Raw genomic sequence first — 23,979 nt, 5'->3', positions numbered from 1 at the left:
TGCCTTCCCCACGAAAACTGCCTCTCAGCCAGGCCCCCTCTGCCCCCAGCCTTGCTGGCCTCTGGCTCACAGCACACCCGTGTTCCCAGCCCCCCACAGGGTCTGTGTGCAGTCAATGGGCCCCCTCTGCTTGCTGGCACCCCCTGGCCACCTAGTGAGGGTGCCTCAGCCAGGCACATCCACCCTGGCAGGGGCCACGAGACAGGAAATGGGGGCTGAGCAGGTCCTTTCCCAGGAGCTCAGGGCAGCTGGGGGTGGGAGGGCAGGTCAGCTGCCTGCCAGGCCAGCGCCTGGGCCGTGTTGTCACCAGCCCTGTCACCCTCCCCTGCTGCCTCCTCCCCAGAATCAGGCCAGGTGTGGGGGCTGGGCCCATGCAACTGGTGGTCCTAAGCAGATGTTGGACAAGCTCCCTGCTCCCAGGTCCGTCTGTGGTGGCCCAGGGTCACCGTGCCTGCTCTGTGCCCCAGCTCCATCTCTACCCACAACGCCTCACCCTGTTCCGGATGCTCCTGCCGGCCCTGGGCTCAGTGCGCTTTCACCTGGCCAGGCCCTGGAGCCCAGGACAGGAGAGGGCACTCACCTCCTTCACACCCATCAGTGCCTCCCTCTGTGAGCCTCCCCCCAAAGACCAGGTCCCAGAGATCTGGACATGGTGCTTTCAGAAGCTGCCGGGAGTGACAGCCCCCCCCCCTCTAGCTGAGTGAAGGAGGCTGCTCCCCCCGCAGCCCCTCAAAGCCAGTGGAGCAGCCACTGCTTGAGCTGTCGCCAGGGCAACCGTCCGCCGCATACGCATGTGACAGGGGCTACAAGGGCTCCTGGGCCCAGAGACAAATGTGACGCAGGAGCTGAGGCTGAGCTGCAGGTTTGGGGACAGGGTGTCTGAGAACAAACTGTTCCAGGCAAAGTGGGGGCCGGATGCCCTCCCTGCATCTCCCACCCGACGTCCCACCGGCCAGTCCTCGGAGCAGCCTGAGAGAGGGGTCTGCTCCGCTCGCCTCGTCCCAGATGAGCACGCTAAGGCTTAGGAACCCATCCAGGGCACGCAGGCAGCAGGGCCCCTTTGGTGTCCAGTGCTAAGCTCCTGCGATGTCCTGAGGTCTGGGGTCCGGCTGGATGGGCTATCCTGGCTACAGCTCCTGCACACCCCCCTTTAGCTGGCAGCCAGGACAGGGACCATGGTGCAAGCTCTGCACAGGTGCTCAGAAACCCCGGCTGCCTGGGCAGCAGGAACTTTGTTGCACCTGGGAGCCACCTGCCCCGGGAGCCACCTGCCACAGAGGGCGACGGTGCCCTGGCCAGGGGCTTCGTCCGGAGCCGCCATGAATGACAGACAGTGGGCATGTCCTGTCAGCCTCTGTGTTTATCTGTGACCAGGCGGGAAGCGCAGATGTCTGGGGGCTCAGCTGGGACGGAGCACTGGGGACCTCATCTGTCTGGGGAGCCCAATGTCACTCTTTCGTGGGCCCTCGTCGCCATCTCTGTGCCCTGTGTGCTTGGACAGAGTGTGGAGCAGGAGGTGCCCACACCCCGCTCAGGCCAAACACCCGGCCGTCTGCCCAGCGAGCAGAGTAAGGGTCAGCATGGCCCAAGCTCAATCTCTGGCTGCCTCCAGACCTGGGCTGAACGGAGAGTGACACTTTCCCATGTCACATCCCAGGGCTGGGGTGACTTGCCCAGAGCCAGGATTTAAACCCAGAACTCCAGCCGAGCTGTCCCCTGCAAGGCCACTGGGGGCTTGGGTGGCTCTGAGGCAGATGGGTCTGGGGGCAGCTGAGCTGCGGACAGCTGGGTCAGCCTTCCTGCTCTCCACCTGCACAGCACGGAGACACCTTGAGGGCAGGGGACCTGCTGCCACCGCAATGGGGGGATGGAGGTGGGGCAGGATGTCCCCTCCCCCATGCTGGCTGTCCACAGCCCCTCTTGGTCTTCATTCCCTGTGGGGTTTTGCTCCTCTTCCCCACACGACCCCCCCTAGCCCCCCTGGTCGGGTGCTGGGACATCCTGCTGGCATCTCCCCCTGGTCTCACTACCCCCCCATGGTTGCCACACAGTGCGGGGGAGGGGGGGGGCCCTGGTGAGCCAGAGACGCTCCTGAGGGTCTCACTGGGATCTAATCTGGGTGCCTGCATTTTACCAGAGCTGCACGTGGACCTGGAGCTGCCAGGCCAGAAGCAGAGCCAGCTGGACCCTCCCCCACCACCACAGGAGACTGGGGCGTTGGGCGCCTTCTTCCTCAGGCTCCCACCTGTCTCCACTCACCTGTCTCCCCAGCGACCTCCCTCTCTCCACCCTCCCTCCCCGCACCCCTTCTCGGCCTCCCGGGGACCGCGGGAGCCCTGCCCCCCAGTTCTACTGGGGTCTCTCTCCCACTGGAGGGCGGGCGGTCCGGGACAGTTTGGGAACCGGTCCCCAGAGGCCCCCGGCCCTGGCAGGGAGGGCGAGGAGGGGACGCGCAGGGCCTGCGCCAGCGGGATTTGGGGGGGACTAGGGGGTCCCACGAGGAACGGCGGGAGGGTGGGAGAGACAAGGGCGGGTCGTCTTCCTCCCCCTGCCCGGGAGGGTGTTGGGAAGCCCTGAGCGTTTTCGGGGTCCTCGGACCCGCTACCGTCTGTGGCTTCCGTTGTGGAGGGGCGCCGGGTGGGAGCCCGGTGGCCGGAGGCCCGGGAGCCGGGACAGGGGGACGGGGGACAGTGGTCGCGGGCGCCCTGCGGCGCGGAGGTCTGGCCCTGCCCCCGCCCGTCCGCAGTGCGGACCCCGCCGCCGCCGCGCCCGCCCCTGCACGCGCCCGCCCCTGCACGCTCCGAGGGGAGGGTTTCGGTGGGGGCAGCAAGAGAAATGCCCCTGAGACCCCGCCCCTCCGACCATGCGAGACCTGTTTCCCCAGGGCCAAGGGAGCGTCCTCGACAACTTTCCCCCTTCCCTTCCCCGCCCCCCGGGGGTCGCGGCGAGCGCAGCGCTGCCGCCGGACACCAGGGCCCAGGGGGGCGGCTCCTGGGGGGCGGCGGCTGCTGTCTGTCCGTCCAGGTCGGGGCGCAGGGCCGAGCCCCGACGGCGGCCCGACGGCACGGGCTGCAGCCGGGGCACTCACCGTGAGCCGGGCGCGGAGGGCTCCTGCGGGCACCGGCTCCGGGACGCCGAAGAGCAGCGACCGCTAGCAGCCGTGCGCGCCGACGTCTGAGCACTGCGGACTCGCGGCTGCGGCGGGCGGGGGGCGTTGGTGCGGGCGGGGGCGGGGCCTGACGGCTTTCGCCCCGCCCACCGCTCCGGGCCCCCTCCCGCGCCAGCTCCGTCTGGGGTCCGCGCGGGGGTCCTGTGCCCCAGCCCCGGGTGCAGGGCGGCGCGGGGCCGTCAGTCTACCCTCGGGTGGGCTCGGAGACGGGAGCAGGCTGCGGCCCGCGTCTGGACCCCGCCTGGCTGTGCTCCCCTCCCCGCGGCAGGAGGGGGCGGGGCGGGGCGCTGTCTGTAGGGTCCCCTCCCCGAGGTCCCCAGGAAGCCAGTCACCGATCTCCAACATGACGCGCCAGGCTACAGCGCAGACTTTTCTCGAAGGGCTGCGCAGCCATCTCCAGAGTCGCGCTCCCAGCCCAGCGCCGTCCCCGCACCAACCTGGCGCGGCGTGCGTCTGGGGACCTTGGCACCGCGGGCCAAACCGCCCGCGACGACCCCGCTCACCTGTTGGGGTGATCGCCCCGATGGCTCTGGCAAGGTGCCCGCAGCTGGAACCTCAGGGTCTGGACTGGACCCTGCCGCCGGCCCCTCCCCAGGCAGCTCCCCGCCACCCCCAAGCGCAGCTGTTCTCAAGCCTGAGCCCGCGCTGGGCACCTGGAGGGCGCGGGAAAGCAGATCGCCGCCAGCTGCCTTTCTGACACGCTGGGGCCAACACGCGGCTGGGCCTGGGACCTGGGACCTGGGACCAGACTTGGAGGCCCAGGGCCCTAAGGTCGACCTGGCGGCAGAGCAGATGTTCCCAGTCTTGTCCCGGGCTCTTAGCGCCCTCCGGCACAGCCCGACACCGCAGCACGTCGGGGTGGGAGGATCAGACTTTGGATAAGTTTTCACCCCAAAGCGCCCAGCCCTAGGGGTGGGCCCATTGCCAGTTCGAGGAGCAGAAGACCTGGAGCCCGCTCCAGCTCAGGCCCAGAGGCAAGGGTGGTCCAGGTTGAGGGCCCCGAGGCCAGACAGGGTCCAGTGCAGGGATCCAGCCTCCTGCCAGTACCTGGGCTTCATCTGCTGCACGGCCCTGGGCGCTGGGGAGGGGCAGTGTGGCCACTGTCCCCAGCCCAAGGAGAACCCAGCGGCTTCTCCCCTCCCCCAGGATGGGGCAGACTCTACTGATGGGGCTTCACCTCCCTGCCCGGCCCAGTACCTGTCTGGGCAGGATGGGGACAGGACAGCAGGGAGGGTGTGCTCCAGGACATGCAGCCCCCAGCCCCTGCCTCCCTCCCGGTCCAGCACAGCCAGGCAAGGGCAGGGGAAATGCCCCGACTGCGGCACAGAGATGTGTTCGGCGAGCTGGGCAGGGGTCGGGCCCCTGCCCACCAGCTGCGCCTCAGCTTCCTCAGCAGCTGAGGGGAGTCAGGGCTGGGGCGGCCAGGTCCCTCCCGAGGGGCTCTGGGCCCCGAGCCAGGGCCCCAGCACCGTTGCCCCCACCTGTGCAATCTGCGTCAGACCCTGCCAACCTGTTGGAACAAACACAGGCCCGGTTGCCATGGTGATCGCAATGGCTTTGGGTGAAGGGATAAGATGCTGCCGCTGTTGGAAGCAGGAAGTTGGGAGGGGCCGCTGCCGGCCACGGCCCCCAGGCAGGGGCACCAGCCCCTACGAAACGCCGCAGTCTGTCTGGAGACCTCTCAACATCCTCTTTTACAGGTAGGGAAACAGAGGTCCAGAGATGGCAAGAGGCTTATCTGGGGACACACAGCAAGAAGCTGGGTCCAAACCCAGCCCTGGGCCTCAGTTTCCCCGGTATAGGATAGTCTCCAGGGCTCCTTCCTCCATAATGTTGGGGGTTGTTGAATGAATGAGCTTTGGCCCACTCGGTGACCGAGTCCTTCATTCTCCCCTGATTGCTGAAACTGAAGTCAGGGCAACCTGGGTCAGGGCCCCGCCCCCTGCTCACCCCTTTCCCAGTCAACCCCCCGCTGCCCCATGCCCCTGGGTGCTGTTGGGGACCTCACTGGGCCGACCTCAGCTCCCAGCAAGCCAATGTCAGCTCCAAGTCCTCCCCCACTTATTAGGGGATGGGAACCGTGGCCACCTGTTGAGTTGCAGTCCTGCCAGTGACTCCGTTTGCCCATCTGTAGGTGGCGGGTGGAAGCAGGTCCTTGTGTGTGATCCAGGGTCAGGAGAGAGGACAGGAGGGTGGGCGCCTACCCTCCCCATGCCTGAGCCGCAGCCTTCCCTCTGGGGGGGGTCACCCTGGCCCCTCTGGGGGAAGCGAGGGGATGGGAGGTGTGTGGGGACATGACTCACCCCACCTGGCCAGGGCTGGGGAGGCTGATAGGGAGGAGGCTGATGGGGAGGAGGCTGGCACTGCCTGTGCAAAGCTGAGAAAAGCCACTTCCCAAGCCTGGCAGTGTTCACACTCTCATGGTTTAGAGCTGGGAAGGGTCTGGCAGGCAGGGAGCATGGCCTTTCCTCTTTTGGGCCGGGAGACACATACCTAAGCTGCTGACGTGCCCAGGCCAGGGCAGCTCAGTAGGGCAGATGGTCACTGCCTTTGGGACTCCCCAACTCCTGCAGGGCCTGGGGCCACTGCCCTCTGATGGCAGTCCTCGGAATTGCAGGCACAGCCTCCCCCTACTTGCCAAGCTCCTGCCCTGTCCTCTGCCCCCCACTGGCCCTCACTCCTTGCACAGGACAGGGGAAGGGGAGGGGGGTAAGCCACCTAGAGCGAGTGGGGCCATAGCCCAGGGATTATAGCTGGGGGCCCTGTCTGTCTAGGGCTGGAGGGCTCTGAGGCCACCAGGAACCCACCCTGCAGCATCCCTGGGGCAGAGGTGTGGGAGTCAGGCTCCGTGAGCACGTGAGCTGGCTTGGGGAGAGCCACCCTGAGCCAGGCAGGGATGCCCGTGGGCCTAGGCTTTGCTGCCGCTGCAGGTGTGTGGGTTGTGAGGCCGGGGTGGGGTGGGGGCAGAGAAGTGGGCCCAGGACACTGGCTGGACAGCCCGGCAGGAAGGTGGCCCTGCCGTCTGCGAGGCCTGAGGCGGGCATGCCAGGGCCACTTGCCCACAGAGGCCTACCCAGGATGCACCAGCTCCTCCACACACAGCCTCTGAGCAGAGCTGGCGGGTGCAGGTGCCCTGGTCCCAGCTCTGGGGGCTCGATTCCTTCCATAATGGCAGAGGTCAAGGGGTGGGAGTTGCCTCCCTTCCGAGGAGGCGGATCTGGTGGGCTCTGCCTGGACGGGCAGAGGCCCCACGAGGGCAGAGCCCGCCCCACGCGTGCCCTCTTCTTATTGCTTCTCAGGAGTCTCTGGGCAGGACCAGCTGTTCGGTCCCTTCCCACCCGATGGTCCAACCCCGGGCTGGGCCCCATGGCTCCCTCAGACGGGGCGGGCGCTGTCTCCTGAGTGGCAGGCAGGTCACCCCCAGACTCAGCATCTGCATCCTGAAAGCCAGCACCCCTTGGGCCTCTCCCTGCTGGAGCTGGCTCAGACCAGTTCCAGCCGGTCCAAGTCAATGCTCAGGCCCTCCAACCTGGCAACCCGTTGTCATGGCAACCACAAGCTGGAGGTTTCCATCAGCTGCTCCCATGAGTGATGGTCGCGCCTCGGGCTGATTAGGGAGCCCAGGGTGCCTCTGCGGGTGGGCAGACAGGCGCCAGGACGCGGCCAGAGCCTGGGTAGGACAGCTCAGAAGGGTGAGAGGAACCTGGGAGCCTGGCCAGGAGCCGACGTTCTCGGGGGACGGCAGTCCTAGGTGGTGGTTGGCTCTCGCCTGTTTCGGCCCAGCCAGCCCCAAGTCCCAGGGTACAGGCGAGATTGACAAGTGTGGCCAGCCAGACCCCCAAGGCCACAGGAGGGGCCCTCTGGGTCATGCACAGGGTTCCCCTGGGAGCTGCCCTGAGGCCGGGCTCCTTGTCTGGAAGCTCCAGCCAGTCCTGGACACACATGCTACCCGGGAGACCCCACGCGGGGCAGCTGGTCCCACCCAGACTTGAGGGGACATCACCCCCACTGGCCACGGAGGGTCTGATGCCAGGTACTAGAGGCCATGGGGGGGCGGCCTCCCCTGGGGGGGCGGTGCCGGGCAAGGGGGCCGCCCACCCACAGCCCAGCGAGGACAGACACAGGCGGGAAAAGGACACACCCTGCAGGCTGCAGTTTGTGGAAACGTTTTAATTTGAGGATTCTTAGATACAGTGGTTAACGTGTTGCCCACAGTTCCTGACCGGTTAGAGACGCCATGCCGGGAACACACCCTCTCCCCGACATCGGCCAGGGGCCACATTCCAGAGTGCTCATGTTACAAGATTCACATCTTTGCTAAGCCGAGGACTGCGGTACAAAGGAAACATTTCATTAGCTGAAGTCACTACAATTTGCTAGAAACATCGATTACTTTAGAATACTTTAACTATAAAATATATTGATTTCCATATATATTAACCATATACATGTGTTAACTAATACTAAATGTAGTTCAGTCATTACAAAATAAGACATTCGAGAGCAAGCTACAAATATACAATCCGGCTGGATCCCCGGGTAAGGCCCTCTGCATTATAAACAAACTGCAAATATCAAACCGAGAGCTCAGTGACCCGACAAAATGTACAGCTGAGAAAGCGAACAAGGCACTCGTACCTCGGAGCCACCGCAGTGCCACCAGCCCTAGGGCCTTCGGGAGTCACCTCTAAGCTCGGAGACCCCTGGCTGGTGGCTGGTGGCGCACAGGGACCAGAGGGCGCCAAGCTCCTTCCTCTGGGGCCCACGACCAGCTCTCTGCACTCCTGTGCCCGTGGGGCCTTGGTCAGTGCCTGAGCCTTGGGTACCCGCGTCTAGCGCTGGGGGTGCTGGGCCTGCTCCAGCCTCCAGGGCAAGTCCACTGCGCCTGCCGGCCAGGTCGGAGGGTGGGCACTGGGCCCAGTCCCCGCGGGACTCCCCCTAGACCCCGTGCCTTCCGGCAGAGCTGGGGCCTGTACTCAGCTTCCCAGCAGTGGACACGGCTGGGCCGCCAGCCCTGGGAAGCCCGGAGAATGGGCCGGCCAACCCCGCAGCGCATCCAGGCTTGACGCTGCGTCCCTGGCTCAGAAATCCTCAGGATAAGGATGTGTGGACAGTGGCGCCTTACTCAGGTCCCTGGTGCCAAGACAACGCCCAGGGCCCGTCCACCTGCCGCCCAGGGTGGGGGCCACGGCAGGCCGGAAGCACTGGGGGCGGCGGCTGGAGGAAGTGCCGGTCTCTCCCGGGCGACGGTGCAGCCTCCCCAGGATGCGGGAGAAGGGCGCGTGGAGGAGAGGGCTGCCCCCGGGCCAGGCCGGCCAGGGCACGGAGCACAGGCGGGGAGGGGAGATGGCGCGGTGTCCACAGGCAAAGCTCCATCGCCGCGGCCCCATCGTGGGTGCGCCCATGCCAGCAGGCTGCTCGGACAGCCGTGCCCGCCCGCTTCTGCCCCGCGTGGTCCGCGAGGTTCTTGACGCCGGCTCCGGCTCGCCAGGTCTGAACTGTCTAGTACTCTACGGAGGTCCGGGGCGGGGAGAACACAGTCCTATTTACAAAGAACCGGGACAGGAGATGCGCGTCCGGAAGCAGAGATGTGAGGAGTGCGCGTGGCTGACCTGGCGCCACGCCGGGCCGCGGGGCTGGTGCTCACGGGGCCTGCAGAGGGGAGCTCCGAGGCCTCCTCACACTTTTAATGACAATAATGCAACAAAAACCTTTATATAAACAGTTTATTTACTCTAAACAGCAACACAGACAGAACGCCATAGAAACACAAAGGAAGTGATGCGGTCAGACGCGCTGGCTTCGGACCTGAGGCTCAAGAGCAATACGCCCCAGGTCCGGAGGACAAGGCGGGCGGCCGTGTGGTTTCTTTTCTGTACAGCCAGCGGGGCCAGGTGAGCGCGGCCAGGTGAAGCATGCCTGCATCAGAGCGGAGGAAGCTAGCTCCAGGGACTTACCCAAGTATAAAAGTTTATAATTTTACAGCAGTTGAAATACTGACATCAATATTAAAATAAAAGCAAGTTTTACATAACAATCAAAAATACAAAAGACTGAAGGAAGAGACCCTGTATGAAAAACTGGGCAATTCAGCGAATCAAGAACGGTGTCCCGTGGCGGCAATGGAAGATGGCGCCCACCCAACCCTCCCCTAGGTGACTAGTAATTGTACGGAGCAACTTTAGATTTGCAAAAATGTTGTAAACAAGTTCTTGCCAAACCAATCCCTTCCTTTTTGTGATGCCACAGGTCGCTGCTTATGAGGGCGCAAACTTCTTAGCTTGTGCTCGAACCCTTTTCTCATACTCCACTCTGTTTTGGCTGAGGAGGTCAAAAGAGAAGAGACGTTAGAACGGCGAGCGCTGGGCCCACACCGGGCGGAGGCGGCCACGCCCAGGAAGGCTTCTGGACGCCTGCAGCACAGTATCCTGACAGAGCCAGTGGCCCGAGGGTCACGAGACCAGGGCAGGGGGCAGCGGGGAGGAAAGGAGGCCACGTGTGGTGGACGTGGTGACGGGGCGGGGCAGCAGCCTCCTGGGCACAGTGGCCCTGCTGGGCAGGGAGGCAGCTCAGGACCAGAGTTGGTTCACAGCACAGGCACCTGCGACAGTGTAACCTGTGCCGAGTCTGTGCTTCTAACTAGCCATCGACCCTAACTAGCCATTGATCTTAACTAGTCATGGATCCTAACTAGGCAGTGATCTTAACTTGCCATTGATTTTAACTTGGCATTGATCTTAACTAGGCATCAGAGATTTCTTCTGTGGAAGTCTGAGACAGTGGTTACTTTTGGCAACATTGACTGGCCCGGGTAAGGAGGCTCACAGCTGCAATCCCAGCACTCGGAGGCTGAGACCAGCCTGAGCAAGAGCAAGACCCTGTCTCTACTAAAAATAGAAAAATTAGCCTGGTGCGGAGACTCCCGCCTGTGGTCTCAACTACTCGTCTCAACTACTCGGGAGGCTGAGGCAGGAGTTTGAGGCTGCAGTGAGCTAGGTAACGCCACGGGACTCCAGCCCTGGAGACAGAGTAAGACCTTGTCTCAAAAAATCAAAAACAAAACATCGATTGCTTGACACTATTTGCTATTGATTCCCAAACTAGAGGGTGTTCCCACCAGGCTCTCAGCCTGGGCAAAGGTGCAGGAGGAGGCCGGGGCGGAGGGCCCCGCCCGAGCGTGGGGTGAGGGCAGCCCAGTGAGCAGGACGGGAGCTGGACGTCTGCGTGGGGCTTGGCCCGAGAGCAGCTGAGAAGACAGGGCTGTGACGGCACCCAGGCGGGTGAGTGGCCCACGCTGCGCCTGGGCGTGGCGGGCGGCAGGGAGCAGCCTCCGCGGCCGCAGCGCAGGGCTGGTCCGTCCTGCACGCGGAGCCAGGCCTGACGTGTCTGTGCACTGGCATGCACAGCGCTCCCGGAGGAGCCAGCCTGGTCTCAGCCAGAGCGCTGCCCCCCAGGCGCACTGTGGACACCTGCTGCCCAGGCCCGGGGTTAATAGGCCGGAGGGACCACCCCGCAGACGGGCTCTGGGGTGAAGGTGGAGCTCTGCCGACGCGCACACCGCTCCTGGGGTGTGGGGCCAGGGCTGCGGCCCCCCCCTCGCAAGGCCAGACCCTGCTGCTAGCCCCAGCACCCAGCTCGGGCCGCTGGGCAGGCCCAGGGAGGACCAGAGGGGCAGCCAAGCCCCAAGGCCTTCAGCCACACGAGGAAAAGGGGGCTGGAGCTCTCGGGCACGCTCTGCACAGGTGCTTTTAAAGTGGATGTTTGCAGGAGAAAGAACATTTTGATCCAAGTGGGAGCGAAGTGGAGCCGCCCAGGCGGCAGCGAGCCCGGGTGGCGCAGGGTGTGACGCTGCACAGCAGGGACCTGCTGGCCTCGGGGCTGCAGGTGCACAGCGGCCACTCCAGCCCTGAGGCCCCACAGGATAGCACTTTCTGCCCCACTGGCTGCCCCGTCGCTGTGAGCCGGTCAGCTCTGCCGCGGCCTCTCCACGGCGGCCAGCCAGGGCGAGTGGCCATGGCCGTGGGAGCCAACCCCCACCTGCGTGAGGCTCGGCGCTCCCCCGTGCAGAGCGTGCGCGTCTCACAGAACGACCGGTGCACGGCAGGCGCAGCTCTGGCAGGAGTCCAGCCCCAGCCCGCCAGGCCCACTCCAGCGGCGGCTGGGCATCTGAGCCAGGGCCGGGGACTGATCAGAGCTGGCCCTCAGGGGAGCTGGGCTAAGGCTGGAGCCGCTCCACTCCCTGCCTGGGGCCTCTGAGCCGCCCGTGACCACCAGGGAGGGCCCCTCGCCAGCACCTGGGCTGGGCCTGCACCCGGAGAAAGGTGTGTCTGGCTGCCAATCCTGCCTCGGCTCCAATTCGGGAAACGCCCCCTGGAAGGCGCAGGCCTCTACTGCCCAGGGTGGGACTGGCTGGCCCGTCGGCCCAGTAGGCAAGCCAGGGCGTGGGGCAGCTGCCCAGCAAGCCCTCTGGTCCCGGGCTGCAGGGCACCGAGACTGTCCTCCGAAAGCCTCCTGGCCCGTTCCCTCAGTGCAGTGAGGACAGCATCTGAATGCTGCAGCGCAGTGTGGGCTCAGAGCCCCCAACCCAGCTTCCTAGGGACCCCCAGACCAGCCCAACAGGCTGGCCGGCAGGGCTGGGGGACCTGGGATACTGAGGGCATGGGGGCCTGCCGCCCCGGCACCAGGTTAGCGTCCACGTCCCGTCTACACCAGGCCCTCCTCCACAGCACGGGGGGGACATGTGACCACGGGACCCCTCTGGCCACAGCAGCACCTTGTAAGGCCAGGATGGGAGCCCAGTGCCTGAGTGAGGGTGCCACTGAGCAACGTGGGACACGGGACACACCCTTCATCGTGGCTTCCCACCCTGGCGCTCAAGGGCCTTCTCCTTGGAGCCGGCCACAGCTCACCAGGGACGGTAGCGCCTGAGAGCCCACATCACCCAACCTCCTGCTCCCGCCACCAAAGCCCTGGCTGTACCAGCTCCTGCCCACCAAGACCCGTGTACACAGCACCAGGGCCCACAGGGCCTCCCCAGCCCCAGACCTCTCACTTCATGCGCTGCGCGAGCTTGCGTCTCTGCCCCCGCCGGGCAAGCCCACACGGACAGGGAAGGAGGCTGCGGCTGGCAGGGCCAGCCGCCACTCACCAGTAAATCGTGTAGGCCTCTGCTTGCGCTGGGTCTTGGATATTTGGTTCATTTAGAAGTTCCTGTATTCCTAGTAAGATCTGGGCAGGAAAAAACACACACAGTTGGCCACAGCATCGTGAAAGGCAGACTCCCAGGACAGCGCAGGGTGGCCCGCGCCCTGTACCTGTTTGATCGTGATGGCCGGCCGCCAGTCCTTGTCCTCCTCCAGGATGGACAGGCACACCGTGCCCGAAGGGTACACGTTCGGGTGGAATAATGGCGGTTCAAATTTACCTGGCGGGCAAGGAAAGGAAACGCTTTTTGGAGGCAGCTGCTGTCCTACAGAGCAGCGCCCTCCCGGCCGCCCCCTCCCCACACTGGCCCCCGGAGGAGGCCAGGTATCTGCCCAAGAACTTTTCAAAAGAGAAAATGAAATTGTGGCCCCAAAGAGACAGAATTGGAACAGGCACACGCTGTCCTGTGAGAGACAAAGCCTAAATGGCGCACCTACGTCTCTGGACTCAATAAAGGAACCAAGGGGGGCAGGACGGCCCTCCTCCTGCCTGCCCCGCGCTCACGCTCTGCACCCTCTGGGTCCCCCAGCTGCTGCACGCCACGCCGTCCCAGGGCGAGCGCCCCGTGTGCGCGCTCTGCACCCTCTGGGTCCCCCAGCTGCTGCACGCCACGCTGTCCCGCTCTCCGCAACTCCGAGGCCCCGGAGCAGGCGTGGAAGACCCGTCCAAGGGCGAGCGCCCCGTGTGCTCGCTCTCCTGCGGGTGTCTGGGCGCTCCCGCCCCTCCGCCCTCGGCATCTGCTCTTCCGTGAGTACAGAGGGTCCCACCGGGCGGTTCCGGGCCCCGGAGGACGAAGCCACACATCCCTCCCTGTTCAGCGGCCAGGTGGACTGCCCCTCAGTGACCTCACAGGGTCATCCTGTCCCCCACGATTCTTGACAAGTCAAAAGCGCTGAGACGCACACGCCACTCTCCTCTCCCTCACGGGGTCTTCTGAGGCAAAGATCTTCTCACTTTCGATGTGGTTCAAGTGGTCAATTGCCCCCATGGTTGGCACCGCCTGTGCTTCCCTGGTTAAGAAATCTTTGCCCATCCCGTCTTCCTGCCTTCCTCCAAATGCCACAGCACTCCCCTGCCCAGCGGGTGCCGCCGTCCACGGGGAAGGCACCTGTCCACGGAGGGAAGAGGCCGAGCTTTCCCTGCTCCCGCTGGGATGTCTCCACGCAAACTGAGCTGTGCACGTGTGCAGGGCCTTTCTGGACACCCCCTCTGCACTGCAGGCTGAGCCCCTGCCTTCGCACCAACCCTGGGGCGTCTCAGTCACCGTGTCCTGTGGCAGGTCTCAGTGTCTGACGGGGTGCGCTCCGCCTGGCCCCTTAACAGCGTGGGTTCCCGCCACTCACTGGGCCTTGGCGAGTCCCGCCCTTTGCACTTCCACACACACTTAGGGCTGCTGGGCGATTTCCACGAAGCGCGCCCGACCCACTGGGATCGCGGCGCAGAACCTGCAGACGAGCCGGAGAGAACCGACATCCCCACAACACCATGTCTTCCAGTCCACGCGGGCGCGGCGGAGCTTGGCCGTCCCTGGCTTGTCAGAAACCTGTTTCCAGCTCTGAGCTCTCAAACCAATCTCTTGTTGGCCCAAGGGATCTGATGCTGCTGGAAACAGCAGTTTCGCAACTTTCCCTTGTTGAAATGACGTGAAAATTGATTTTTGTACGTCAGCTTCTCACACAGCAACCTTGAGGGACGGTCTGCCTGCAGCCGTGGCCGCCCTTCCCAGCTCTCTTGTGGTCTCTCTGCCTCGCCTCGCTGTGTTTGCTCGAATTCCAATGCACTGAACGGAAGCAACGAAGGCAGCTATGTTGTCTCATTCTTACGTTTTTTCTCTTAATTAGGAGAAATAGTTTTAATCGATATTTGTCTGTGGCACAAAAATTCAAACAGCAAAGGACAGGCCGGAATGAAACAGTCTCCATCGAAGTGTTACCAGGTTCATACCGCCTGTCGGCAGGCTACGTTCTCCTGGGAGGTGCCGCAGTTGAACCCACGCTCCGGCCGCAGCCAGAGCCACCTGAGCGAGCACATGCTCGCCCACCACGCGCCAGGTGCTCTTCAGGTGCCCGCACGTGTGGCCACATCATCAACCAACCAGTGTCGCTGGTCTCTAGCTACCAGAGGGTGGGGACTTATCGCCCGTCCTGAGCTTCGCTAAACTGCATTCAGATGACTTCTCAGTGGGAGCCACTAGTCCAGACGTGGCCACCTTCTCCCACTACCTTCTCAGGGAGGTGAGACGCAGCCAGACGCAGAGCAGCTGGCACGAAGCTGTGCAATAGCCACAGACAGGGTGGCAGGGGGAGGGCACAGACTCTGAACAGCATCCTGTACGTCCGTCACCCAGGGCTGTGGTCTCCTGGGCACCAGGTTCGTGTTCTGTGTCACCGACAGCCACCTAAGGTCCAGGTGATCTCGGCCCAGAGATCAGCCTACTACACGCACCGCCCATCCCAGTGGGAAGAGACAGACTCACACCTGAGCCCAGCGGGGTCAAGGGTCACAGTCGGGTCATCTCCCTCCCAGCACCACGGGCACTCCCCATGGCAGATCAGAGACCAGCCAGGACGCCCCACGTCTCTGCTACTCACACTTTGGGGGTGAGGATGGGTAATCGTCTTTGAAGAGCATGCGCAGCTTGAACAAGCCTCCTTCCCATGGAGTCTGTGGGGAAGAAACACAGTAAGGTGTGCTGCCTGTCTGCCACTGCAGCCGGGGGGGAGGGACTCGTGTCTACTGCCTGGCACCCAGGACTGCCATGACGCCCGGGGTCTTCTAAGTTGCCCTGCAGCCCAGACTGCCCCCGTGGGGACCACGGAGACACCACTGTGCCCAGGAGAGCCCGGGAGAGCCTCCCGGGGAGAGCAGAGGCAGGAGCCGCTGCAGTGGGTGGGACGTGCCTCCAGGGCAGGGCTGCTGCACTGCCACCCTCCATCCAGCCTGGACAAGGAGCCTCTGCTGCTCCAGTCTGACACCCGTCCCAAAGTCCCCCTGGGGAAGGGGACAGCAACAGGGCACCTGCCTCACCCTAACAGAGGGCCAGAGGATGTGCCCACTGGGCCCTCAACAGAGCCCTGGACAGGTGACAAACGCAAACCACATGGCCCCTCAGGCAGAGCCGAGCCCGAGGACCACTGACCTCGGAGACACTCAGGCCGAGCCCCAGCAGGCAGGTGTGCAGGTGGGGACAGGCAGGGGTGCCTAGGCCCCGTGCATCACCCAGACACCTTCCTGAAGGGTCAAGAAGAGCTGTCCGTAGACGCTGGGGTCACTGCAGGCCCCCACTCTCAAATGCTGCCAATGTGAGGGCAATGAGGACAGGGGACAGGGTCAGCACCAGGGCGGCCACACTGGCCTGGGCCAGCCAGGCTCTCCAGGACACCCCCAGCTCAGGCTGGTTCACCCCGCATGACAGGACCCCTCCTGACCGGGAAGGCTGCCTGCCCACCCCCACTACCCTGCGCCCCCAGCCACGCACCAAGGGCCTGTCCTCCAAGTCCCCCACCACCCAGCTCTGCACCCTCCTGGCAGCTGGCTGCTTCCTTCTTGGTTAGTCACAGTTGTCACCTCAACCTTGCCGGCACCTTCTGACCTCATGTCCCGCCAGGCAGGCTGGGGACAGAGCAGAGGATTTGCGACGACTGTAACCCACGACAAGTGTGGGCGTGACACACGAGTGGCATCTGAACCCAAGTCTCTCCCAGTCCTGCCTCCTGAACCTTCTGCAAACTGCACCAAGCAGCAGGCTGGTGTGGCCTTACCCCCTTCTTCCCTGGAATGGCGCATTCCCAGTTCATGAGGTTCATCGTGCCATCGGGATTTTTTGTCGGGACAGCCACAAAACCCTGAGGGAACACAACCACCGAAGCACGTCAGTGTGGGGGCACCCCAGAGAACAGGCTGGCGAAGCTCCCCGCCCCCACCGCACAGGGACGGAGCTCCTTACGAAGGGGTGGTCTTTCCTCCACGCCTTCCTCTCCTGGGCAAGTCTGCTGAGGGCGATTCCCGACATGTTCGAAGTCCCTGGAACAGACAGGGGCGGCGCACGGGGTCAGAGGCTAACCTGGGCTCCCGCTGCCCACGCACGCACCCTGGGGGCAGGTGGGACGCCTCCCCTGTGCCCCCTGCCCCCACCCCTAGGCTACAACACACACAGGGGCCCCTGTTCCACGTGAGGAGACAGAGGCTCAGAGGGGCCAGACCACAGCTGCTGGGCCGTGGCCTGCCGCACCCCTTCCACACATGCTGCAACAGGTCAGTGACGCGGGCCCCACTCTGCCACCAGACTCCGTAGGAAAGGCAGGGACCAGGCAGGAACGTCCCGAGCGCTGGCCTGAGACCAGGGAGGGTTGGGAATGGAGCACTGCCCTCCAGGTGCATGAGATGTGGGGGTCCCCAGCTCAGAATCAGGGCTCAGAGTTCAGATTCAGGCCCGGCCAGGAGGATGGCCATTCTTCTTCTTCTTCTTTTTTTTTTTGGAGACAGAGTCTCACTCTGTTTCCCTGGCTAGAGTGCCGTGACATCAGCCTAGCTCACAGCAATCTCAATCTCCTGGGCTCAAGCAATCCTGCTGCCTCGGCCTCCCGAGTAGCTGGGACTACAGGTATGCGCCACCATGCCTGGATGACTTTTTTTTTTTATATATATGTATATATATTTTAGTCGTACAGCTAATTTCTTTCTTTCTTTCTTTTTTTTTTTTTGAGTAGAGACAGGGTCTCGCTCTTGCTAAGGCTGGTCTCAAACTCCTGAGCTTAACGGATCCTCCAGCCTCGGCCTCCCGGAGTGCTGGGATCACAGGCGTGAGCCACCGTGCCCGGGATGGCCATTAATCTTGAAAACAGGGTGGAGAACAGTTGAACCTGTGGACGCAACACCTCAGGCCCCACCATGTGTCTGCCGGGGACAGCCAGGCCCTTCAGGGAGGGCTGCTCAGGCTCAGAGCCCTTGCACTCAGCAAGCAGGCCCAGGGTGACGGTCTCAGCACTGCAGCCCCAGTGGGCAGGGGCCAGCAGCCTCCACACCACCCTCGACTGCCAACCCCACCAGCTGCCATCCACATCCTTCACCCAAGAGAAACGGCGCTCAGGTGACAAAACTTGCTGGAGAATTCAAACCTAAGTGTGTGTGTTGGTCTTCAAAGTCCGTGGAACCACTGAAGGTGCCCCAAGTCAAGAGTTTAAGCACCAAAAAAGCTTCAAGATGAGCAACTATTTCTCCCAAGGGCTGGACAGCAGCCCTCCCAGTTCCCGAGGGTCCTGGGTGACAGGCCTCCTTTCTGCTCCCCAGAGGAGCAGGGCCCAACACCTGAGCACTACCTTGGGCCCCTCGCCAGCACCGGGGTCCTCTGCGGGGTTTGGAGGACCCTGCCTCGAGGCTGGCTCCCAGGGGGCACCTCCACTGCACCACCCTCAGAGATGACAAAGGAGACCCTGAGTCACTCGCCCCCTGAGGGCACAGCCTCCCTTGGTGTTGGCTACTTTCCTGCTGCAGCCCCGGCCCAGCCTGGCCGGCATGACCACAGTGCCTGGCGATGCAGATCGCACCTTCCGCCCGCCCAGATGGAGCGAACAGCCCGAGACCCCTGCACAGCCTGACCCGTGGTGGGTGCTGCACCCCCTGCAGCACAGCTGCTCTCACGACAGCTGGTCACCTGGCACTTGTCAGAAAGGCAACCCTCCGGCCCCCATGGGCACACCTGGGTCTTAGGTGGCGCTAGGATGACTTTCCCCAAGAAGTTGGCAAAGTGGAAGGAGGGGATTAGGACCACCACCCCAGAAACCAGGGCTGTCCCCAGTGTCACCCCAGGACCCCCAGGGTCCAGGAGCCCTTGGGTGAGATTACCCCAAGCCGCCAGACTACCCATCGGACATGGCGCATTTCAATAATTTTGGACACTCCCTAGTGACCTAAGAGAAAGGGAAGGTAGAGAAGCAAAGTCCTACAGCAGGACGTGGGTGTCGGGCAGCGCGTGGCGGAGGAGCGCGCAGTTACAGCTTCCTACCTCCCCGACCAACTGCAAGGTTGGGTCTAAGGTAGTAACACCAGGCTGGGCCCAAACTGGGATTTCTCTTTACCCCACAGACCCTAGAGCTGTGGCTCGCCCATTCCTTCCTAGCAGGGGAGGTGCGCCTGTCCGAGAAGGCATGACTGCTAAGGCTCATGCCTCCCAGAGCATCCCTTTCCCCAAAGTTCCCTGCGCAACCTCTTAAGAAGCAGGGGGCAGCCTGAGGACATGGGCTCCCAGGTGGGGAAGTGCTGAGGGCTGAGACAGAAAGGAGGGTGATAAGGCGGGAATCCGCCAAGGCAGAGCCAACGGAGATGACTGGCCTGGCCCAAGAGCAGAAGGGCCCAGGCAGGGGCAAGGGGCAGTCCTGAGGGCAGGGCTGCAGCAGGGAGCGCCAGGGGCTTGTTCTGAAGGCTGTCTCTCGGCTGGGAGGTGACAGCAGGAACCCACGGTCTGGAACTCTTTATTTCCACGTTTCTCAAACCCCTTGGGCTCTTCTAAGACAGCTCCACCCTACCCCAGGGCCCTAGGAGTCCCCCCAACCCTAGGCAGGGCTCCCCGAGAGCAGGCTGTGGCCCCACCCTGTCCAATGCAAAGCAGCCTGCTAAGTGAGGGTTTCAGTGAAGCATAAGGTCCCCAGAGTCTGAATGGGGCTACACATCACCCAGGCCAGCACTTCAGACACCAAGGAGCCACAGGTACTGTCACGGGAAAGCTCACAGTGCTCCAGAGGAGCTGGCCTGTGCAAGGATGTGGGGACCCTGGCATGGCTGCCTCTCCCAGCATCCAACTGTGGTCTTCCCAGGTATGAAAGGCAATGAGGGGTGGTCTCGTGAGATCCTCTGTACCTCCTGCCAAGGCCTGCCTGCTTCCTGAACATCCTCTGCCCCAAAGCACCCCAGTACCAGAGGCTGGTCTCACAAGAGACACAGCACCGTCAGAGCAAAGAGCCACAGGTGCACACCACAGTCCCAGACAGAAGCCTGGTCTCCAGGACCCTCGCCTGCACCCTTATCGGCCCCCAGCATCCGAGAGACAGCAGCCAATCTGCTATAATTTAATCACAACACAGAACCACTCACTCAAAACCCCACTTACAATCAAATCTGCCTATCCAAATTAATAGGTACTTAAGGAGCAGCTAAGTGTCACCAGATGCTTCAGAGCAGGAAAGTTTTATGATGTAAAGACAAAAAATAACCCTAAACTATTAGAGACAGGCAAGGCACAAACACCTGCAGAGAACAGGAGCCCTGGGTATGCCAGCACAGCAGAGAGGTCTGCAGGGGCTGCATTTTAACCTGTTCTCAGATTCTGCTCCCCTGGTTGAGAAGCACGGACTTCTGCACTACTTACTGGCTGTGAGAGTGTGAGCAAGGCACTTCCTCGACCTCAACTTACGCATCTGTATAATGGGGGACGATGCCATAAGGGGTTTGGATGAGAAGCCTCTGCCCAGATGCAAACTCTCCCAGACTTGGGAAGGTAACACTTCAGCAAGCTCCAAGCACCCTGCACTCAGGAGACCCTCACCTGGCTGCACCTGACCTCTGTCGCAGGACCCCAGGCTGTTTCTAATGCAAGGTCCCAAACCCTGAGACACACCAGAAAAAGGCACCGCAGCAACCACTCCAAAGACGCAGGGAGGGGACTCTTTCTAAGGAAACCAGGACAGACGTAGGATCCACCGCTTGCTGTTGGACAGGTTCTGTACTCAATGGCAACATTTCCTTAAGAGCAAGAAACATTTACAGTAGAACGTATAAAAGGAAACAAACAAATCCCCCCAAAGACAAGCACAGTTACTTTGCAACCTGAGGAACTTTCAAATTTTGCAAACCAAATCAGCTAATTCTGCTGCGCAGGGTGACTGCAGGCTACCACCACAAGCCGAACTGCCCCCTTACCTTCCTCCTACTCGCGTAACCACCGGTCCCACCCCACTGAACTGGCACAAAGCGATCCCCGAGAGGGATCAAAACTCTCCCTCGGGTGAGGCGCCGACGTGCAGGGTCCCAGCAACTGCAGCAGCGTCGCTGGAGGCGCAAGGAAACTTGGACCCGTTCTGACCCGGAGACACCGACAACAAGCCCACGCACCTGCCGCCCGCCCGCCCGCCGAGCCCGCATCCCGCGACCCGGACTCCCAACCCTTCCCGCCGTCCGTCGTCCCCGGGCGGAGGGCGCCGCGGCCGGGCGCGACCGGACCCCGGAAACGGGCTCCCGCGGCGAGCAGGGGCCGCTGCCCGCGCCCGGTGCAGGCGGCCCCCGCCCGGCGCGGAGACGGGCGACTGCGCGGCCGCGGCGAGCGGGCCCGGGCCTGCGCCCAGCCCGGAGGCCTGCGGCGGCCCCGCGGCGCGACAGCGCGGACCAGCCGGCGGCCTCGCGGCCCGCGGGGAGCGGCGCGGCGGGGCAGGGCGCGGCCGGCGGAGGCCCTGCCCCGCCCGGCCCGCGCTCACCTCGGGCGGCCGCGGCCCCGGCGAGCGTCGCGGACAGGCGGAGGGCCGAGCGGGGCGGCGGCGGCGCTTCCCTTTGTCTCGGGACTTCCCTCCGGAGCCCGCTCCGCGCGCAGCCCGAGAGCTCCGAGGACCCCGGCGCGGGCGGGGCGCGCGGGGCGGGGCCTGGCCGGGGCTGCCCTCCGCGCGCCGGTCCCGCGCGCGGCCGCCGCCGCCCCGCGCCCCGCCCCGCCCGCGCCGCCGCGCGCGCCCTGCCGCCCGCGCCCCGCCGCCGCGCGCCCGCGCCCCGAGCCCGGCCGGGGAGCCCGGCCGGGCGGCGACTTTCCAGTCAGGCGGCGCCCTGGACAGCTACGCCCTTAAAGGAGCCGCGTCCCCGAAGTGAGGGAGCGTCTGCAAACTCCCCTTCGGGGTGCGCGCGTCCACTCGAGGACACGCCGACGAGCCGCGGGAGAAAAGGGAGGACGCGATCTCCAAGGGCTCCCCGGATGCCCGGCGGGCACCTCTCCGGGCGCAGGTCCTGGAGGTTTCCTTGGGGTCAGGGCCCGGGGCGGGGGGCCAAAGGCCACCGAGGCCTAAGGATCCCCCAAGCGTCGCAGGACGGTGACGAACCCGGAGTTCAGCGCCCTGAGAAGCCCCTTGCAATTGGCCAGTTCGGGGCTGTGGGTGGGGCGTCCTCCGAATGCGCCCAATGAGCTGACCCCGTACAGAAGGCCGACCGCGCGCACGACCGACGGGAGGAGAAGTGTGGACGCTCCCTAACCCGGGCGCCGGCTGCGGTGGGGGAGGGGAGCGGGGCCTGCGAGCCGGTGGGGGAGGGGCGCCGGGCCCGCGCTCTCCAGCCGCCCCCGGGCTCGCGGGACATCCCGTTGCCAACGCGCGGCCTGTCCTGCCCCGCGCGGCGTCCCCGTCGGGCCCCCATACCCCACTTAGCAGATGGGCAGGGGGCGCCTCGGTCGGCGGCCGGGGGTCTGGCGGTGGCAGGTGTCCCTGAGCCCCGACCGGGGTCAGCCCCGGGGGTGCGCGGCGGGGCGTTAGTGGGGCAACCTGGACGGCTGGGGGGCGGGCAAGTTTCCAAGGCGGTAAGCTGGTGTACAGCTGGAAGTGACTTGCTCTCATTAGTTCACTCATTCATTCATTCATTCCCTCCCTTTTTCCTTCCTCCCTCCCTCCTCCTCCTCCCCGGGTCCTGGGTCACTACCCCATCACCCACACCTGGTCCTGTGCTCTCAGTGGATGAACCCCACATGCTCACAGCCCCCCTTATGCCAGAGGAGTAGAAGCCCTGAGGGGCGTTGGGGGTCTCTGCTAGGCTGGCCAGGGAGGTCTGCAGTGGCCCAGAGGGAGGTGGCTATTGGGGTGTTCCGGTGATGAAGTGCCCCTCCCTCCCCCCGTGGATGGCCACCTTGAGTACACCATCTTTCTCCTGAGGATGTTTGCACAGGGCCGTGGTGTCCTCATCAATTAGCCACAGACAGCAGGTGGAAAGCAAAGAGACCAGGGCTGCGGGGACCCAGCTCCAGTCCTGGCCAGAGTGGCAGGGCTGGCCAGGTGGGGGGGGCTTGGAAAGTAAGGAGGGGCGCAGTTTGGGGAGGCGGATTAGGCGTGGGGTATGGTGCTGGAGGGCCTGGGCCTGGGCCTGTGGGCTCTGGGAGCTATAGAAGGTTGTGGAACAGGAAGAGTGGGACAAGGCCCTGGTTCCTGTCGGCTGGTGAGGGGTGGAGGAGACACCGGCCCTCAGCCCTGGTGCTCAGTTCCAGCCAACACAGAAGTCCTGTCCTGGGGGACAGAGCTGTGAGGGGGTTGGTGGGGGTTGTGAGCATCCTCCAGCGTTTAGCTGGGGGATGGGGTGGGGTTGGGTTAGGGAGAGGGGCCCTGACTGGTCTGGCTCCATGGGTGCAAAGGAGAAACTGAGGCTTGGAGAGGCGAGGGGTTTGTGCAGAAGCAGTGTGTATAAAACCCTGGGGAACCATCTGGCCGACTGCCAGGTCATGTGCCCACCCGCGGCCCAATCGCTTTGTGGGGGAGCTGCCTGAGTAGGGCTGGGACCTCCCGCTCCCCTGGGTGCCCTGCTGGGCCTGGGGCCCTGCACACACGGGTTCTGCGGGTTCTGCGGGGCTAGTTTAAACAAAGGAGGAAGCTCCGCATGCAAAGCTGTGAGGCTGGACCTTCCCTCAGAGCGCGTGCCGAACCAGCTCAAAATGTGCCAGAGACCTAAGCATAAGGACTAACACTCTGAAAACTCTCGGAAGGAGACGGGGAAGGTCCTTGGCATCGGATCGGGATCGGGCCATGATTGCTTAGTCTGGACACCAGAGGTGCAGACCACACGCAGCGGCAGATACACTGAGTGTCATCGGAATGAAAAATGTGTGTGCCAAAGACCACAATTGAAGGGTGAAAACACAACCCCCAGAGTGGGAGAAAATGTTTGCAAAGTACATATCTGATGAGGGATTGATATCCAGACCATATAAAAAGCTACAACTCAACCATGGCAACAAAATGCCTCCCTGCTCTGTCCCAGGCTCAGGTGCGCTCTGCTTGCTCCTCCACGTGAGGGTCTTGCTGTGCAGTCCCGCTCGGCCAGGCTGGGACGTTGGGAAGACACTACTGACCCCAAAGGTCGGTTCCTTCACTGCTCCCGAGGGAACCTGCCAACCCCAGAGGGCTGAGTCCTCAGCGTGCGGCAGGGCCACACTGCACACAGGCCGCCTTCCAGTGGCTGGGGAGGCTGGGCGGGTGAGGGGGTGCCCGCTCCCTCCCACGCGGGCGCAGGTGCCAGCCCTCTAACTGTGCGCTTCTGACCTGGTTGCTGGTCACCAGGCTGTTGGTCCCTGCTCACGAGAACGGGGCCGTGACCTGCAGCTGAGATCGCTTCTCGGGTCCCCAAAGAGAAGGGGCCACATCGATGCCCATCACTGCCAACCGCTGAGGCGCCACTGTCGCCAAAGAGGCGGGGGCGAGCGGGCGCTCAGATCCCAGCAAGGGGCCGGCCTCCCGCGGTGCGTCCCCAGCACCTACCAGCGGAGCGCGCAGTGGGCGCCGGGGCTCCGCGACCACCGCCGGCGCTGGTGGGATGGGACGTCCCTGCTCACTGACACGCGGAGAGCACGCGGCCGGAGCGGGGATATATGGCCCCTAACC

General features: G+C 63.9%; 1 protein-coding gene across 1 annotated transcript; it reads right to left on the bottom strand.

The window, feature by feature from the left end:
* Positions 1-8,881: 8,881 nt before the first annotated feature.
* UBE2I (ubiquitin conjugating enzyme E2 I) lies at positions 8,882-20,984 on the bottom strand. The gene is made up of 7 exons (XM_012743567.3): positions 20,839-20,984; positions 16,320-16,396; positions 16,135-16,218; positions 14,965-15,037; positions 12,484-12,593; positions 12,318-12,397; positions 8,882-9,490 (listed from the first exon to the last, which is right to left on the bottom strand). Exons 2-7 carry the CDS (start codon positions 16,383-16,385, stop codon positions 9,427-9,429), a joined length of 477 nt encoding a protein of 158 aa, XP_012599021.1. The 5' UTR covers positions 16,386-16,396; positions 20,839-20,984; the 3' UTR covers positions 8,882-9,426.
* Positions 20,985-23,979: the final 2,995 nt, after the last annotated feature.

Source organism: Microcebus murinus, chromosome 19 (assembly GCF_040939455.1).
Source record: "Microcebus murinus isolate Inina chromosome 19, M.murinus_Inina_mat1.0, whole genome shotgun sequence".
Classification (NCBI taxonomy): Eukaryota; Metazoa; Chordata; class Mammalia; order Primates; family Cheirogaleidae; genus Microcebus; species Microcebus murinus.
The sequence above is the reverse complement of the archived record's forward strand: the minus strand, read 5'-3'. Positions and strand labels throughout refer to the sequence as shown.